Consider the following 19,907-nt stretch of genomic DNA (forward strand, 5'->3'; position numbering starts at 1 on the left):
GTTTTTTGTCGATTTATGTATAGAGCAGACACAGTTCTCAAGGGATAGAGACAACAACGTTCTCAAATGACCGAACAACGGTTCAAGGCTTCGCAGCCTCGAGTAAAATTCCATACCTCGACTAGATTTCTCAAACTGACCCAAAAATCAACATCTAATTTGGCTTGCGACTAGAATTCAATCGCTCGAGAGTTCCCCGGTTCAACGAAGCCACAACAGCTAATTCGGAGTTTAGCAGCTCAAGACGAGTCCATCTTCTATTTTATTTGTTCACCGTATAAGTAGAAGACCGAAGACCACAAAGGTATATTTCGAAAGTCATTCGCTTTGAAAGAAGTTGTCTGGAAACACCGATGCTTCCAGGAACAAAAAATCTATCAACGATCCGCACAGAGATTATAATATTTTCGAAAAGATTCCGTGGAGCAGTAATTATGGATCAGCATAATATAGTCCTACTTATGCGGAACATAGACTCCAAGATGAAATTTTGAGGATATCTTCTTGTTGGTAAGACTTCTGCCTACCTTCAATGGAGAGAGTTTTCAAACAGATATAACCACATTTCGAAGAGATTCCACGGAGTAATAATTATGGAGCAGTTTTATACAATCCTATCTACTGGGAAGACAGGCTCCAAGAAGATTTTTAGAGGATATTTTCTTGTCCGTAAAATTCTCCCCCACCTTCAATGCAGAGAGAGAGAACTACGTTTCCAAACAGGCTTCAAGAATAAGTGTAGAGAATATCTTATTATTAGGAACCAATCAGACAATCTTTCAACTCCCTAGAAACCTATTTTCTAGATTACCTCGTATCAACCTGATTTCTTCAGGCCACCGAAATGGCTAATAGGACTCTTGAAATCGTGAATGCCGTGATAAAATCATTTGCCAAAAAACTAGCTAAAGAGTTTTTCAAATCTAAAATCCCTTTATCTAATTATGGGTTTTAGGCAAATTAGAGTCTCCACTTCGTAAGTACCCATGCTTCAGATCCGTATCTGAAGCATGGGTACTTTCGCAAGCAATTGAGGCAGCTCTTGGTGTGTTTGATAGAAAAATTCTCCAAAAGATGTATGGGCCTATCTGCGTTCACGATGAATATCGCCGTCGAATGAACCATAAGTTGCGCCAGCTATTCTCGGACATCGACATTGTTAGACGTATTGAGCTACAGCGACTACGTTGGCTAGGTTGTGAGAATAGATGGAGAACGCATATAAAAGCGAGCCAGCTGATGGTTCACGCAGAAGGGGAAGGCCAAGAATGCGTTGGAAAGATCAAGTCGAAGACAACATCGCCGAAAATGGTCTTTCAAATTGGAAAAACTGCGCAAAAGACCGACGCGCCTGGAAATCTTTTTAAGCTCGGTTTATGGAAAAATTTCCTAGGAGCCCGAAGTGAGCTACAAATCTCTCATTTATTTGGGCTCTATCTCAACTATCCCCTAAGTAGAGTTGTCGATGGGATTTTTTTCAGATACCAGATCTCTTAGCACACGTAAAATTAGAATAGAATACAGTTCCTAACGCAATGGAGTTTCAGGCTCAACTAGAGTCAAATAGGTCAACTAGAGTTCAATTCCCAAACTCGTCTAGAGCTAGAGTTCTTTACCTCATCTAAAGTTCCCTACCTCATTTAGAGTTCTCTGTACTCATGTAAGCTCAAGTAGAGTTCGTCAATTCCACTAAAGCTTGGTATATCATTTTTTTAGCTAAATCAGCCCGATTTAACAACTTAATTAGAGTTCGCCATCTCCATTAGACGTAAACAGTTGAGTAGGGTGTAGTATTTCATCAAGATTGCTCAAGCTCTACTAAAATAATGTAGCTCATCTAGAATTCTCCCTAGTTCATCTCAAGTACTGAAACTCAACTGCAGTTCCCAGCTCAAATATAGTCAGATAGGTCAACTAGAGTTGAATTCGCAAACTCGTCTAGAGTTCCCTAACTCATATAGATTTCCTACTTCGTTTAAAGTTCCCTACCTCATCTAGTGTTTCCTACCTCATATACATTTCCTAGCTCATTTAGAGTTCCCTGACCTCATGCAGAGTTCGTCAACAGTTCCGTAGCTCATCTCGAGTACTCACAATCTCACCTAGAGTTTTCTACCTAATCTCGAGTTCCCTACCCCATATAAAGTTGCCTACCTTATATAGATTTACTTCCACATTTAGAGTTCCCTACATCATGTAGAGTTCGTTCACTCCACCAGGCTTAAACAGTTGAGTGTTGTTTGGAACTTTCATAGGATGCATCAGTTACTCTCTATTTGTTAGCGTGGAATTCGTGCTGCCTAGCGTTCACTAGTTAAACTAGAGTTCTCTACAACATCTAAAATTCGCAAGCTCAAGTACTGCTCATCAACTCCACTAAAGTTCGCCAGATGGTTGAGTATTGTTTTGAATATGTTTCTACCAGCTGATCTGGTGTTACACAACTAATTTCGAGTTCGCCAGCCCCTCAAGGCTTAAGTGGTTGAGTGTTGTTTGAAATAGTTATTAACAGCTCACGTGGGATGCATAAGAGTACCTATCTTTGTTAGCTCCTGGAATTCACACGACCACAAAGAGTTCTTCTGTTCCGTTGGGTTTTATAGTTCAACGTCTTGACTTACCTTTGTGCCGTTCTAATTCCCTAAACGTTTGAATTGTATTGACATAAAATTGCGCCTTATCACATGCACTTATTCTAGCACAACTAGAGTTCACCAGCTCAACTAGAAGTTTATAGAGTTCACTAGGCTCAGTTGAGTTCCCTACCTTATCTAGAGTTCGCAAGCTCAAGTAGAGCTCGTCAATACACATAAGCTTTGTAGATCATATTTTTTGCTAGATCCAATGTTCGCCAGCTGATCTAAACGTGCACAGTTCACAAGATTTTTCAACTCCACAAGGCTTAAGTGGTTGAGTATAGTTCGCAATAATTTAACCAGCTCATCATTGCACCTTTTTTTTCGTAAAGATCGATTGTCCAGTAAATGTTTCTTCGGCACATTTCGGTTTCATAGTTTACCATCTTGAGGTCACATTCACATTTACCTGCTCTAATAGGATTCATTATTGTCCCTATATTTATTAACTCGTAGAATTCGCCTCTACACTAAAAGTCCTCATCCTCAGTTGGGTTTTGCAATCCACAATCTTGAGCATTGCTTCCGTTCTTATTTCCTCAAACGTTTCGATATATTGAAATAAAATTGCACCTTCTTGCATGCTCTCATTCTTTATATTTAAATATTTGTTAAAAATTCGTTTCTACAATCCATCTCCAAACTTATGCCTCCTCATTTTCTGGACAAGGATTTGTCCAAGACCATTCATTCCATAGAACACATTCACCTTTAGCCGAATCGAACAAATGGGCATCGGGGCAACGTACCAATTTGGCGGCAGCACCAGCCGATTCACACTGCCAATAGGCGGTAGGATCCCAGAAATTGCGAACGGGTACATTCAAATTATCTTTGCTACAAACGGGTTCATTGTTGCTATCGGGATCACAGGCCAAGACAACAGCCAACATGGCAAAGAAGGCAATCAAACAACTAACTAAAAACGAAGAAATATCGAAAATGAGATTGGTGGATCCTTTGTTTGAGACTTTTTTCCGCTGGACTTACAATATTTCATGTTGCGCGTTTTGTTTTCACTTGTTATGGCGAACTACTGGCATTGCCGAAGTTCCTTTGCCTTATATATAGTGAAATCTATAACCCTGGTCGATATTTTTTGTTATCTCTAAGTTGTATTAGATGTTCATGTTCGAATTGTCAGTCTATACTATATATTTGTTGTCTTGTAATTGCATTTCCACTCATTACACCAGTCTAACCAATGCCACTTATGATTGCAGTTGTTATCTGAACTATTCACTTCGATTGTTTCCCATCTAATAGTCGGAACAATGTAAAGTCTTATCGAAATAGTTTCGCCTTGCACTTGTAAAGCATTGGCAGGTTTTTGCAAATTAAATGGCATAGAATCGTCAGCAGATATCGAAGTGGGACTTAAGGGATTGCCTGAAGGAGAAAGTTATTTGCGATGGTTCTTTTGGTCCACTAATTCTTCCCAAGTTAATTACTGTGTGAACTGAAGTGCTCAAGGTCATCTCCAATAGCAAAACTCATTAGCGACCATTTTACACAAACCAATTAATAGTATATCCGGAATTTTTAAATCATCTAAAGTTATTTTCATTATCGGAAGAGTTTACTAAGCCAGTATACGAAATGATTCATCAGGATCTGCCGAAAAAGAAAGGTATTTGCAATGATTCTTGGCTCCACTATTAACTATGTAATTCTTTAATTGAACTAAGGTGCTCCAGATCATCTAGAAATGGGAGTGTAGGTCGCCAGATTTCAAAGAGATCTTAAGTTCCATGAATCGTCGAAAAGATTCCCTAGCTCAGCTAAATTATCTTGCATATATTTCGTTCATCTTGAGTTTGAAAGCTCTTATGATATTTTCCCTACCTAATATAAGATTCTTCAAACCTATATAGGAGTTCCGTAGCTCATATAGAGTTCGTGAGCTCATCAATAGTTCGCTTAATCGATATAAGTTCGTTGCCGCATATAGAGATAGGTAGCTCATATCTAATGTTGACAACCTCAACTTTATTTTGCCAGTACATCTAGAGTTTTCTAATTCATCTAAACTTCTCGGACTCACCTGTCCGATTAGATGCTCTTAGGATGTACTAAGACGAGCAGTCTACGAATACATTTGGAGGATATTTGTACGAGACAATGGAGATGATCTATGAAGTATTGTATACCGTGTATACCGGCGTGGTGGGTCTATGCGTCAGGTTGACCCACATTCCCTCCATTACATTGATGAAATGAGGGAGCCTCTGCGTTTATAGAAGTTTTGGACAGCTTCTGTTGGGTTAGAAGTAGAAAATCGCCATCTGGAAGGCCATGTCAGAATATATCGAGTCCGGGTTTTCCAGCTGCATTTGTCAGGGTCCTTGGTATATTTGTGGATTTCAAAGGCGCATTTTACTTCCTCAGCTTTAGTTTGCCAGTACATCTAGAGTTTTCCAATTCATCTAAACTTCTCGGACTCAGCTGTCCGATTGGATACTCCTAGGATGTACAAAGACGAGCGGTCTACGAGTAAAGAATACATTTGGAGGAGATTTGTACGGGACAATGGAGATGATCTGTGGAGTATTGTATACCGTGTATGCCGGCGTGGTGGGTCTATGCGTCAGGTTGACCCACATTCCCTCCATTTCATTGATAAAATGAGGGAGCCTCTGGGTTTAGATCGTATAGAAGTTTTGGACAGCTTCTGTTGGGTTAGAAGTAGAAAATCGCCAGGTATGAAAATCGCCATCTGAAAGGTCATGTCGGAATATATCGAGTCCGTTGTTTTTCAGCTGCATTTGTCAGGGTTATTCCAAATATGTCCTTGGTATATTTGTGGATTTCAAAGGCGCTTTTAACTTCCTATTAAGGTACTCACAAGGTTGTCAGAGATCGGGTCAGGGAGATTCCTCTTTCGGCGAATTATTTCCGAGATAGGAAGGCTTGTGTCGTGGGAGGATGGTTGAACGCATATGGAAGGTCATGCCGGAATATATTGTGTCCATTTTCTCCAGCTGCATTTGTAAGGGTTACTTCCTGTGTGCCCGAGTTGTTATACTGCTTATGTCACCTGATCGAGTAAAGAGTGATCCGCTCCTGTATTGCGGCATAATTCTTCTATCAGTTCTTGGGACAGTGCCGGAGAAGATTATGGTGGGATAGCTTAGGAAATGCTACATGGAATGCATGCTCCTGTATCAGTTCGGTTTTAATTAGGAGTCAAATTCCAAATATGTGTCTCTTGGCTTGTGTCGTGGGGTCCAGTGCTTCGGCCTGGAGGGATGTGCAGAGAGCTAGGTGATCACACAAAACTACTCAGATATTCCCCAACTAGCGTTCGCAAGCACATCTAGGGTTTTTTTATCTCATCTGAAGTTCAATAACTCACCTTGAGTTCGAATGTTCGATAACTCATCTACAATTCATCAGCTCATTTGGAGTTTGCCACCTCTTCTAAGATTCATTATATTATTTAGAGTTCGTTAGCCCATACATAGTTCCCTATTTCATTTAGAATTCGCATATTTATCTGATATTGCACAGCTCAATTAAAATTCGCCAGCCCCTTTAGGTTTATATAGCTGAGTATTAGTTGGAATCATTTTTACCTCATCAACCGTGTTCCAAAAATTTTTATATCATGGAATTCGTGAGGTCACTAAGTGTTCTTCTCAGCTGTCCACTTTGTGACTGTTCTTCTCAGCTGAGTTCGACAGCTCAGCTGAAGTTCACTAGTTTATCTAGAGTTCGTCAGTTTATTTAGAGTTTTCTATTTCATCTCGAGTTCGTTAATTGGCTTAGGGTTCTATAACTCGCTAGACTCGGGTTCTAGATTCGCTATATACTCTAGAGTTCGCTAGCTCCTACATAATTCCATATTTCATGTAGTGTTCGTTAGCTGCCTTAGAGTTCTATAATTCATATAAGGTTCCTTCAATTGTCTTGAGTTCTTCAGCTCATCTAAAGTTTCGATAGCTGTTCAATTACAGTTCGCAAGCAGTACGGATTTCACTAACTTATCTAGAGTTCACCATTTTATTTTAGCTGATCTAAGGTTGTCCAGCTCACCTAGAATTCGTTATTTCTTCTAGAGTTCGCCTGCTTGACTGAAGATCGCTAGTTCATCCAGAGTTCGTCAATTCATTTAGAGTTTCCTATATCATCTAAAGTTCGTTAGCTGACTTATAGTTCTATAACTCGCCAGAGTTCGGCAGATATTTTAATATTCGCTGATAGAGTGAAGAGTTCGCCAGCTACTGCAGATTTCGCTAATTCACCTAGAGTTCGTTAGCTGACTTAGGGTTCTATAATTCATATACGATTCCCTCTATTGTCTTAAGATCTAATATTTACCAGATCAGCTTGAGTTTTCAAAACTCATTCCACTTTCGATAGCTATTAAATTTGAATTCGCAAGCTGTTCAGGGATTTCACTAACATATCTAGAGTTCGCAAGTTTATGTAGAGTATCTCAGCTGACTTAAGGTTGTAAAGCTCATCTAGGATTAGTTTTTTCTTCTAGAGCTCGAATATTAGATGATTCGCTACATCATCCTGAGTTCGCTAACTCCCTATTTCATCTAGAGTTTGTTAGCTACCTTAGGATTCTCTAACTTTCTCTTGAGTTCGCCAGCTCATCTAGAGTTCCCTCAACTCAACTGAAATACGCTAACTTAACTGAAGTTCTCTTTCTTTCTTAACTCATTTAGGGTTACCCGTTAGTGTTCGGAATCATCTCTGTAGAGCACTTCCATTTATGTAGATTATCTAAGGTATACTAAAATCCTGAAAAATATGCCCATCATTAAGAGATCACCTACCCAATCATGAATTTTATTGTTAAGATCAGAAACTAGGCTTAAACATTCCAACCCCATCGGATTCCAATAAAAAAAACTCGAACTTCTTGCATGCTCTCATTCATTACATATATATTTTTTTATAAAAACAGTTTCCTATAATCCATTTACGACCTTATTCCGCTTTATTTTCGGGGCAAGGATTGGTCCAAGACCATTTGTTCCATAGAACACATTCGCTTTTAGCCGAATCGAACAAGTGGGCATCGGGGCAACGTACCAATTTGGCTGCAGCTCCTGCCGATTCACACTGCCAATAGGCTGTAGGATCCCAGAAGTTGCGTACAGGTACATTCAGGTTATCTTTGGTACAGACGGGTTCATTGTTGCTGTCAGAATCACAGGCCAAGGCAACAGCCATCAGGGCAAATATAACAATCAAACAACTAACTACAATCAAAGGAATAAAGAAATTAGATGCAGGGCTCCTTTGGGAGACAACTTCGGAGGACTTACAATATTTCATGTTGCGAAATTTGTGTTCCTCTGCTATTAGTAAACGTGTTACTTGTGAATTTGCGAACTTCTGTAATTTGTGGAGTTCCGCAACCTAATTTATAGTGAAATCTATAACTATGAATGATTCTTGTTATCTTTAAGTTGTATATACTATATTTTAGTAGCCTTGTAACTGCAATTCGCTGAAGTTACTTCTACTCGTTACCTCATTGTCATGCCACTTATGATTGTAGTTACTATCTTTACTATTTTCTTAAATATTAGTCTGAACATTGTAAGGTCTTTTGACATAAGAAAATATTGAAGTGACTCATTTGGGGCTGCCGGAAGGGGACAGTTATCTACCGTGAGATTTTTGAATCAACTGAAGTTTATTCCCTCTTAATTTATTATCTTGTTGCGAACATTCTAAATATCGCTATGCAGCTGAATTATATTTCGGCAGATAAGAAAAATATGGACTTATCTCATTTTACATGCAATCATATCATTACTAAACTTAGAGACTACAAGATGCTATATCTTCCAGAGTTCGCTACCTGATCTTTAGTTCGCTACTTCATCAAGAGTTCGCTATCTTATCTAGAGTTGGACAGTTTTGCTAACTCATTTAGAGTTCCTTAGCTTATTTAGAGTCCACTAACTCATTGAGAGTTCACTAACTTATCTAGCATTAGCCAGCTCATCTACAGTTCCCTACCTCGTCTAGAGTTCCCTAACTTATCTAGAGTTTGCCAGCTTATCTAGAGTTCGCTAGCTTATCTAAAGTTCGCTAGCAAATCTAGTGTTCGCAGGCTCATCTAGAGTTCACTACCACATCTATAGTTAGATATTTCTTCCAAAGTGCGCTATCTCTTCCAGAGTTCGCTAGGTCAGTCAGAGTTCGTTAACTCATATAGAGTTGCTTAGCTTATTTAGAGTCCAATAACTCGAAGATAGTTCACTAACATATCTAGGATTGGCCGGCCAGCTCATCTAGAGTTCCCTAACTCATCTAGAGTTCGCTACCTCACATAGAGTTCGCTACCTCATCTAGAGTTCCCTACCTCATCTAAAGTTCGCTACCTCATCTAGAGTTCACTACCACATCTATAGTTAGATATTTCTTCCAGAGTGCGCTATTTCTTCCAGAGTTCACTATCTCATCATTAGTTCGCTTCCACATCTATAGTTCGCTAGCTAATCTAGCGATCGCTATCTCATCCAGAGTTCCCTAGCTCCTCTAGGGTTCGCTACCACATTTCTTATCACTACTTCTTTCAGATTTCGCAATATCATATAGAGTGTGCTTTGAAGTGTGTGTCCGAGTTGTTGTGTTGCTTAAGTCGCCTGATCAAGTAATTACTGATCCGCGCACGTATCGGATCATAAGTATTCTTCCAGTTCTTGAAAAAGTGCTGGATAGGATTATGGTGGCATGGCGTAGGGAATGCTACAGCGAAGGCACATTCTTGTATCAGTTCGGTTATACAGACGTTAAAGGTACCGTGAACGCGTAGTGGCATCTACTAGATAGCCTGAGAGGGTTAAATACCAAATATGTCCTTGGCATATTTGAAGATTTCTTCTCATTACTCCTTTTAGTGTTCCCTATTTCATATAGAGCCCACCTGCTCATTTAGAGTTTAGAAGATCACCATGTAATCCATGGATGATCTTCAACTAACTAACGTTGCAAGGTCGTTTAGAGTTGATAAGCTTATACACAGTTCCTCGAATCCGCCAATTTATTTTCCCCAAGCATATCTAGAACTCTTCATCTGAGCAAGAGATCCCTACCTCTTTTAGAGATCACTAGCTCGGTGAATTGAAAGAGCCTCCGTGTTTGGATCGTATAGAAGTTGTGGACAGTTTCTGTCGGGTTAGAAGAACAAATTCGCCAGGTATGGATGGTATGACTGGAAGGATGTTGAAAGCAATCTGGAAGGTCATGTTGGCTTATATCCCTAGCTGCATTTCCCAGGGTTACTTTTTTCCCAAGCACGCCTAGAACTCCTACTCGGTGAATTGAAAGAGCCTCCGTGTTTGGATCGTATAGAAGTTGTGGACAGTTTCTGTCAGGTTAGAAGAACAAATTCACCAGGTATAGATGGTATGACTGGAAGGATGTTGAAAGCAATCTGGAAGGTCATGTTGGCTTATATCTCCAGCTGCATTTCCCACGGGTTACTTTTTTCCCAAGCACGCCTAGAACTCCTAATCTTAGCCAGAGATCCCTACCTCATTTAGAGATCACTAGCTCGAGTTCGCCATCTCATCTAGAATACACCAGCTCATCTAGAGTTCCCTAACTTAACAAGAATTCGCAAGCTCTTCTGTAGTTGGACAGCTCATCCAGTTTCTTCAGAACGTCTAGAGTTCCATTGCTCATATAGATTTTGTTGCCGCATTTAAGTTTGCACATTTATATTTCTATATTTCTGATGTAGTTCGTAATTTATTCCGAAGAACGCATGTTCATTCTTAGCGCACAAACATATTTAGAATTTTCCTGATCTTCTAGAAGTTCAACAGCTCAGCAAAAGTTCGACAGCTCGACTAGATGTCGGTATTTCATCTACATTTCAATATCTATTCTTGTGTCAGTACTTCTAAAGTTTGCTATATATATATATATATATATAGAGTCCGCTAGATTTTCAATCTCTTCTATGGTTCACAAATTCCTCCTTAGTTGGTATGATCCCTCTAGCACCACATTCAAAGTTATTTTGCTCATCTAAATTTATCTCTAGCCCGTCAATTTTGTATTTTCCAAGTATATCTAGAAAGCCTCAAGCAATCCCTACCTCATTTAAAGTAGCATAGCACGACTAGAGTTCCCTAATTCAACCAGATTTCACCAGTTCATCTTGATATAACTAGCTCTCCTTGAGTTCCTCATGTCACCTAGATTTTCCGTTCATCTATAGTTTTTTAGCTCATTTATTAATTGACAATATTTCTTCCTTACGGAAACCCCTTCTAATCACTCAAAATAAAAAGAAATATAAATTTATTTTCTCATTTTCCCTTTATTCAATTAGTTTTGGGGGCAAGGGAAGGTCCATTCCCAGACCTTGTACGAAACACATTTACCCAAAGCAGAATCGAACAATTCAGCAGTTGGACAACGAACAATTTCAGCTTTGGCACCGGCAGCAGTACATTGCCAATAGCAGGTGGGATCCCAGAAGTTACGAATGGGTACATTCAAATTATTCTTGGTGCAGGTGGGTTCATTGTTGCTGTCGGGATCACAGGCCAAGACGCAGGCAATGACACAAGCCAAGAAGGTCAAACAGGCGACTGGAAAGCAGATTATTTTTTATGAGACTCTTCAAATTTATTTTCTATGAAAAATAACTTACAGAATTTCATTTTGAGATTGGTTGTTGGTTCCGGGTAGTTCCAAATTGCAACTTGTCGAATTAGTGAATTCTTCGGCAGTTTTTATAGTTGTCGGAGAATAGATTTTTGGCACTTGATAAGAGAAAGTTTAATTGATTTTGTTTTATATAGTTTGACATATTTGTTTTGCAAACTGAACAGTGAAATGACACAAGTTATTAATAGCTGATAACAAAATTTGGCAAAGGCTTCCTCTTTCTTAGCTCCCCTTACTATCTGTATTCGTTTTTTGATTTCCGAGTAATTTTTAGCGAATGGAAGTTGTATCTTATCATAATGTAGAACATCATAATAAATGTATGTCCTCTTGTCTGAAACTTCAGAAATCGATCATAACTAGAAAATCACTCTGACGATCCCTGGCATAATAAACCCTCTGTATGACCTTCAAATTGTATAAATACCTGTCCCATGGTCTTAGAAATTAAGATCATAGGACAGGTATTTAACTCACCTTTAAAACAGAAGTCAAGGTCATTAAGTGTGAAAACATAATATGCCTTCGAAATTCTTTTTAAGGACTAAACATTTTAAAATCCACTGAAGTCTAAAAAACAGGTTTCATCGATGATTATACGATTTGGCGGAACAGCGCTTTTCTATCGAAAATAGTTATGAGACCTTTGAAACCCTCCAGTCACTGACAATATACGGAAATATATTACGATTTGGCGACGTAAACTTCTAGGTGTCAATGAAAATAAGCGGAAAAGTAACCCTCAGAGAAGTTCAAAGCCCTCAGAGAAGTATCGAAATTAAAAAAAAATCATCAAAGATTCTAATCTTTGAGTTCAAGAATTTACTCAGTAACTGTAAAAATAAGATTTCAAATCCTCCTGCAGGGGGCAGGAATTTTACAAAACGCCACAAATGAATGTCGTCATACCAGATTGTTCAGTTTTGCGGAACAGCCCTTTACAAAGGTGTCAAGGTCATTAACAATGAAAATGAGTAGAAAAGAAACCTTTTGAAGTCCTCAGAGATTTGTTCATCGCTGCATGATCGATATGACGGAGGAAGAAGAAGCTTTTAAACCCCTCAGCAGAATCTTGAATCGAACCCTATTTGACTTCAATTGAATGTCATACGATTTGTTAGAACTCAAGGCCATTAACTGTGGAATTAAGGTATACAACCTTCAAAACCAGCCGTTAGCGCTGAGAAGAAGAGAATTTAATAGAATGATTAGAGTTGGATCGCTCCGCAACGAACTAGTTAAAAGGGACCAACATTCCGTCCTAGATGCGGTTCTATTGACATCACTTTACAATCCTTTTGATGCAATCGTCCACATATTCCCTTCCGAATTAATTGAACTGTACCAATAAACGATTTAACTAAAATGAACTATGGAACTAAATGAACGATATATTTTCTGTTAAAAGAGAACGTTAACCTGCCACAATTTAAGGTCATCATCTCTGATTATTTTTATTGACTCCTCCCGGTATAGGTAACTCGGGTCATCAACTGTAAAATTTATCTATAATATTTAGAAAGGGCCGTGGAACCGAACAGTTATGGTGGCACTTGACCTATCGAAGGCCTTCTATATCATCAACAATGCCAAGATGTTCCAAGATATAGAGAAGAACAATCTCGGACCGTGTTTGAAAGGTTGTATAATTAGTCTAATCCCCGTACAGTGAAACAGAGAGTTCCTCAAGGAGGGGTCATATCTCCGGAACTGTTTAACCTCTACCTTTCTGATATTCCAAAATCACCGGACGGTATAGAGATCGTAAGGAATGTGAATGACTGTACTATCATGGCGTCGGGTCCCATTATTGATGACATATGTGAGAGGTTAATCTTCTACATAGCTGATCTCGAAAATTGCTTCCATCTGAGGAATATGAAAATAACCGCCACAAAATCCACAGCCACTCTCTTCATGGCGTCAGGTCCCATTATTGATGACATATGTGAGAGGTTAAACTTTTACATAGCTGATCTAGTAAATTTCTTCTATATGAGGAATATGAAAATATCCACCACAAAATCAACAGCCACACTCTTCATTCCGACCACTAACTACCCTAAGATACTGGGAGTAACGTTCGACAGCCTTTTCAAGTTGTCTTTGCAAGCCACTGCTTTATGCGATAAGCTGAGAAGTAGGAACAAGGTCCTCAAGACGCTAGCCGGCAGCACTTGGGGTGCTGACAAAGAAACCTTGTTGACCTTTTATAAAGCAATAGGCCGGTCAGTGGCTATGCGGAGCCAGTGTGGTTCGCGGATGTAAGTGATACGAGTGGAAGAATATCCAGAATTGCCAGAATATCCAGACTTGCTGTCCTGAGAACTGCAATGGTGTGTCTCCTCATGACTCCTGTGGACCATCTTCATGAGGAGATGAAGATCTTACCCGTCCATCGACACAATTACATGTTGTCGGTGCCGCACTTGCTTGGGTGCTGTCGTCAGGAACACCTCTGCCATAGTCTTATGGGCATTACTCCCCCTCCCAGGCACGTCAGGAAAGATCTTCATGATCTATAGAGAGAAGTCCAAAGATATAAGCGTGAACCCCTAGATCAAGAAGCCTATCAAAATGGTTTTCACACGCATGCAGTCGCTCAGGCAGTAGAGCAATATTGTATGAATACCATAATCGGAGACCACCCCCAATCCATCACAGCAGAGGAGAAGCAGCTGTCAAGACAAACACGAGTAGTCTTAGCTCAACTAAGATCAGGATGGTGCAAACACCTCAATTCATATTGGGCAAGAATTGACTTTGGCTCAATACCTAACACATGTCCTGCATGTGGAGTAGAACCACACGACACTTTGCACCTCTTCAACTGCCCAGCTAAGCCGACGCATCTATCGCCGAATTCGCTATGGACGCAACCCGTTCAAGTTGCAACATTCTTGAATTTGGAGGTAGAAGAAGCAGAACCAGACAATGAATAACCCATCGCATCTCTTTTGTTGCTACAACAACAACGTATAATATACAATTAAAACCCTCGGTGAAATATTAAAGTTAAATGGGACGAATTTGTTCAAAATAACTATTCCTCAAAACGAACGATTGGTTTTTTTCTTCTTCCAGTTCATTTTTGCTCTCGTTTGCCTAGTTTCGTTTGAACCTAGTTTGAAGTGTACCAACGTACCTTTTGAAGTCCTCAGAGATTTGTTCATCGCTGCATGATCGATGTGGCGGAACATCGAAGGACTCAGTTCGCTGCGAAAAAATAGAAGACGAAACTTTTAGAATCAATTGGATGTCGTACGATTTGTCAGAAGAAGGCTGTTCAAAAAAGTCAAGGCCATTAACTGTGGAATTAAGATTGGTTATATCCTTCTTCCAGTTCATTTTTGCTCTCGTTAGCCTAGTCCCTTTTGACCCAATAATTCATACAGATCTTCCTGATCATCAACCGATTTAGGCGAAGTATACCAATGAACGATTGAACTAAAATGAACTTTGGAACTAAATAAATGACCTAATTCCAAAGCTAAAAAAATTTTCACAAGCGTTTCTAGAAAATTAAAAATTATACACAAAAAAAATCGCCATATATTCAGACTTTTAGTTGTGGAGGCAGTTAAAATCGGTGACAGGTAATTGCAACTTGTCAAACATATTTCTAACAAGAATTATTTTTAAACACTCACACGTTCCTGTAATTTCTGATAAGACTCCAAAGGCCATGTGTCTTTGGCTAAAAATAACTTTCATTCAAACACCAACAACAACCATTGGCACGTAGAAGAAGCTGCAGCGGCTGGTAATTGTGTTATCAGCTATTAAAAACTTATGTCATTTCACTGTTCAGGTTCTTTCAAATTGCGACAGATAAAACTATAATGAAAATCAATTAAACTTTCTCTTATCAATTGTCAAAAATCTGTTTAACTTCAACTATAAAAATCAATACGAAATTCACAATGTCAACAAGTTGCATTTTGGAACTATTTGGAACCATCAGCCGATCTAACAAAAATGAAATTCTGTAAGCATTTTTTAACAAATTAACATTCAAGTTTTTATATTGACCCCGCAAAATTCCTTCCAGTCGCCTGTTTGACCTTCATGGCTTGTGTCATTGCCTGCGTCTTGGCCTGTGATCCCGACAGCAACAATGAACCCACCTGTACCAAGAATAATTTGAATGTACCCATTCGTAACTTCTGGGATCCCACCTGCTATTGGCAATGTACTGCTGCTGGTGCTAAAGCTGAAATTGTCCGCTGTCCAACTGCTGAATTGTTCGACTCGGCTTCGGGTAAATGTGTTTCGTACAAAGTTTGGGAATGGACTTTCCCTTGCCCACAAAATTAATTGGAATAAAAATCTGATTTGAAAAATACACTATAACTTCGATTACAATTATTTTTATACCCTCCACCATAGCATGGAGGGTATATTAATTTTGTCATTCCGTTTGTAACTCATCGAAATGTTCATTTCCGACCCTATAAAGTCTATATATTCTTAATCAGGGTAAAATTCTAAGACGATCTAGCCATGTCCGTCTGTCCGTCTGCTGTAATCACGCTATCTTTTGAAGGAATTGAGATAGGGTGCTGAAATTTTGCATAGGTTTGTCTTTTGTCTGCAGGCAGGTCAAGTTCAATGATGAGATATATCGGTCCACGTTTAGGCATAGCTCCCATATAACGGTACCCCAACTGAATTCGCTGAATTTTGGTACATTTGGTTCCTATTGGGTACTAAATGTCTCCACAAAAAATTATGAATATAGGTCCACTTTTTCTTGTAGCCCCCATATAATGGTACCTCCTAATTCCCAGTATTTTGGGGGTTTTGATCGTATTTTTCAACCGAATTGGCTATAATTTAGTATTTTGAGTTCAAATATCTCCACAAAAATTATGAATATAGGTCAATTTTTTCGGGTAGCCCCCATACAAGGGTAACCCCAATTTTCGGTATTTTGGGATTCTTGAGCGCGTTTTTCAACCCCCTTTTTGGGGTAGTCCCCCTTATAACCCCCTTTTTATATTAAAATAGTTATCTAATTTGTTCCGCGTTTTTGGCTTTGGTTCTAAGTGTCTGTCGTAATCATCTGCGAAGAATATCGAGATAAAAAACTAGAACATAGGGTTCGATAATGAACTATAACCCGCATTTAGGCCTGGTAGGTACTAGAAGGAGTGGACCGATATTCCCCATCTTCGAACTTGAACTAAGTTTGGAAGAAATAATAAGATGGGCAACGTTTGGATGAAATCAAAATTTTCTGAAACAAATTTGGTGCAGAGAAATTGGTGCTAGACCCACCAATATTTCCATGAGGCACATTTTCACCGTGTCAAAGTGTATACACCCTCAAGGTTTAATTATCCATTAAAAATTTGTATTATGTAGGAATGTCGGTATAGGTCCAAGTTTTGGTATTTTCCCTATATTTTCATTTCAACTACCTGTCAGTATATCTATGGTGGAGGGTATCCAAAGTTCGGCCCGGCCGAACATAACGCCTTTTCACTTGTTAACATTTGTTCCATAAACCAAACTTTAAAAAAGACAGGGGCATCGATCTTTTGGGCAGTTTTTCCAATTTCAAAGACCCTGTTCCGAAATGTTCTCTTCCAGTTGATCTTTCCATCGAATTTGTGGCCTTCCGCTTCTACATGAAGCATCAATAGGCTCGCTTTTATATGACTTTTGAGCTGGGGTATCCTCATCCATTCGCCCAACACGGCCTAGCCACCGTAGTCGATGCAGCTCTATACGACTATACGTCAATTTCCGTGCATAGATGGCAAAGCTCGTGGTTCAATCGCCGCCGATATTTACCGTCGACGCAGATCGACCTGTAGATACTTTGTAGTAAGTTTCTCTTAAACACTCCAAGACCTCAACACTCCAAGACCACAAGCACGGGTAGTATCAGCGTCAAGTAGAGTGTGAGTTTGGTCTGGTGAGAGGTAGTCTTGTTTCTAAACTGCTTGCTAGACCATAGTAACATTTGTTATTCAACGCTATCCTTCTCCGAATTTCAAAACTGATGTCATTATTTTTATTTATTGCTGTACCGAGATATATAAAATCGTTGACTACCTCGAAGCTGTAGTTTTCAAGTTCCACAGTTGGTCCGAGTCTTCTCGCCATTTACTGACAGACCCACCTTCTCAATTTGTCCAAAGTATGACGGCTTAGGCGAGTGACTTGTGTTGTTTGGGGTACAGAGTACCAGTTCTGTTCACCTTTGCCTCTCGTATGACCATTTCAAACAGAAAGTTGGGTATGGAAAGGGTCCGAGAGGTCCTTACCGACTTACACTGCTGACCTTATCTGACCCGTTAAAGTTATCCTACATAGCCATATTAATTTTGCAGGAATGCCGCATACATTATTTCTGGTCAATAGTGGATTTCCCAGGCCTGAAGCCGCATTGGTATGGTCCAATAATGTCATTGACCATTGGCTTCAGTCTTTCACACAATACGCAGGATGCAATAAGAAGGAGACTTATTCCTCTATAGTTGACACATATCGTCTTGTATAAATTTTTATACACGGGACACGTGATGCTGATGTTCCAATCATTAAGCACGCATTCCTTTAGCCAAATTGTACTAATTAGCTGGTGCATACTCCTGATCAGCGTCTGACCACCGATCTTGAATAGTTTGGCTTGTAATACATCGGCACCTGGTGCTTTATTATTCTTCAGCCGATTAATTGCTATTCTGACGTCATCTTGACTATGTGTTATACACTCTATACCGTCATATCTTATTGGTTCCGGGGTATTTTCTTTATCGATCTTTATCGTCGGTTTGATTTCATTCCGGAACGACCCAGCACTACCATTACCTTAATATTGATATTTATATTATAAATAATATATCATCTTTTTTAAGCTCGGCTTATGGAACAACCGTTCTGTAACAAGCCAGCTAAGTAAGTAAGTAATATATCATATAATCCAAGTTGCAAGATACTGCTAGGGTTAGAGAGAACCTAACCCTCAGCAATGTGATGATTTATGTGTAAATATTTTATACCTAAATTAATGTTTAAAGTCGGAAAGGACCTCTCGGATCCTTTCAATACCTTTTTTGAAATTTTAAAAAGTGGCAATATTTTAGGCTATTCAGGAGAACCTGTTCTGTAATCGATAATCTTCGTTATCGCAATTTTGGCCTCATTGAGGAATTCGAACGTTTATTTTCTTGACTCCTCCCATAGAGCAATAATCTATGGAGATGAATGCGAATAATGCAATTTTGAGAACATTAAATGGCCAAAGTCTGGACGTAGCTTATTAGACGGAAAACCAATCCCCAGTATATTAACTTCTCCTGGAGCACAACATCAGAACTATTTAAAAAAAAGTTTTTGAGTCTTTTTCAAATCATATTTTTATTTCATTCCAATTAATTTTGTGGGCAAGGGAAAGTCCAGTTCCAAACTTTGTACGAAACACATGTACCCAAAGCAGAATCGAACAATTCAGCGGTGGGGCAACGAACAATTTCAGCTTTGGCCCCGGCGGCAGTACATTGCCAATAGCAAGTGGGATCCCAGAAGTTACGAATAGGTACATTCAGATTATTCTTGGTACAGGTGGGTTCATTGTTGCTGTCGGGATCACAGGCCAAGACGCAGGCAATGACACAAGCCAAGAAAGTCAAACAGATGACTGGAAAGAAGTTTATTTAGGTCACAATGAAAAATTTAATATTTTTTAAAATGCTTACAGAATTTCATTTTTATTAGATCGGCTGGTGGTTCCAAATAGTTTCAAATTGCAACTTGTCAAATCAACTTGGTCTCAGTGGTTTTTATAGCTGTGGTAGAAGAGATTTTTGGCAATTGATAAGGGAAAGTTTAATTGAATTTTCTTATTTAGTTTATAATTTCCAATTACCAACTGAACAGTGAAATAGCATAAGTTTTTAATAGCTGATAAAAACTACTAGGGTCTTCAGCTTCCTCTTTTTATCGACAATACTTTTTTAAGTTATTTTTACCTAAATAAATAAAAAATCAATCAGGAATTCTGAGGTAATTTCAATCAAAGTACCCATTAAAACTAGGAGTACAATTTATTATTGTCCCATGCTTGAAATATATTAGATGCCATAATTTAATAATGCAAAGTCCATGTAATATGAACACCTTACGATGAATATCTCACAGTCTTATAATCAAGGAATCAAGGGTTAGGAACGCCTCACGATGTCACGTTTAGCAAATGGTTCGATATAAAGTTTATTGAGCAGTGGAAGATTTGCGACCATTTCTTGGTGTTACTCACGGGATTATGCTTCAAAGGATAAAGGGTTCTTATTATGTATGGATCCATAAATTGTTACCCTTTATAGATTTACTATTACTTATACTTCCATCCGATAAAAACTTAACGCGGACTTAAAAACCTATTCTGTATGTATCCACAGTTCATTATCTTAACTTGATCTGACAAATCGTACAATAATCGATAGAGTTGGGGCAATTTCCTTCCTAAAGCGGATCTATCCGCTCCGCATTCATTTAATTCCATAATTCCTTTTCATCGTTCATTGGTATACTTCACTTAATACGGGCAATGATCGGTACCATGATGCAATAGTAAGGTGATACAAAAACATTTTTTATTTTACCGAT

General features: G+C 38.9%; 2 protein-coding genes across 2 annotated transcripts; both read right to left on the reverse strand.

Annotated features, from left to right (window-relative positions):
• Nucleotides 1-3,280: 3,280 nt before the first annotated feature.
• Nucleotides 3,281-3,647, reverse strand: LOC133331341 (uncharacterized). Its single transcript, XM_061539738.1, has 2 exons — nucleotides 3,627-3,647; nucleotides 3,281-3,555 (listed from the first exon to the last, which is right to left on the reverse strand). The coding sequence occupies exons 1-2, from the start codon at nucleotides 3,634-3,636 to the stop codon at nucleotides 3,281-3,283; spliced, it is 285 nt and encodes a 94-aa protein (XP_061395722.1). The 5' UTR covers nucleotides 3,637-3,647.
• A 7,286-nt stretch (nucleotides 3,648-10,933) lies between these two features.
• Nucleotides 10,934-11,281, reverse strand: LOC133331340 (uncharacterized). Its single transcript, XM_061539737.1, has 2 exons — nucleotides 11,272-11,281; nucleotides 10,934-11,209 (listed from the first exon to the last, which is right to left on the reverse strand). The coding sequence occupies exons 1-2, from the start codon at nucleotides 11,279-11,281 to the stop codon at nucleotides 10,944-10,946; spliced, it is 276 nt and encodes a 91-aa protein (XP_061395721.1). The 3' UTR covers nucleotides 10,934-10,943.
• Between the last annotated feature and the right edge of the window lie 8,626 nt (nucleotides 11,282-19,907).

Source organism: Musca vetustissima, unplaced genomic scaffold (assembly GCF_032173495.1).
Source record: "Musca vetustissima isolate MV318-11 ecotype Yass unplaced genomic scaffold, APGP_CSIRO_Mvet_v1 utg83872, whole genome shotgun sequence".
NCBI lineage: Eukaryota > Metazoa > Arthropoda > Insecta > Diptera > Muscidae > Musca > Musca vetustissima.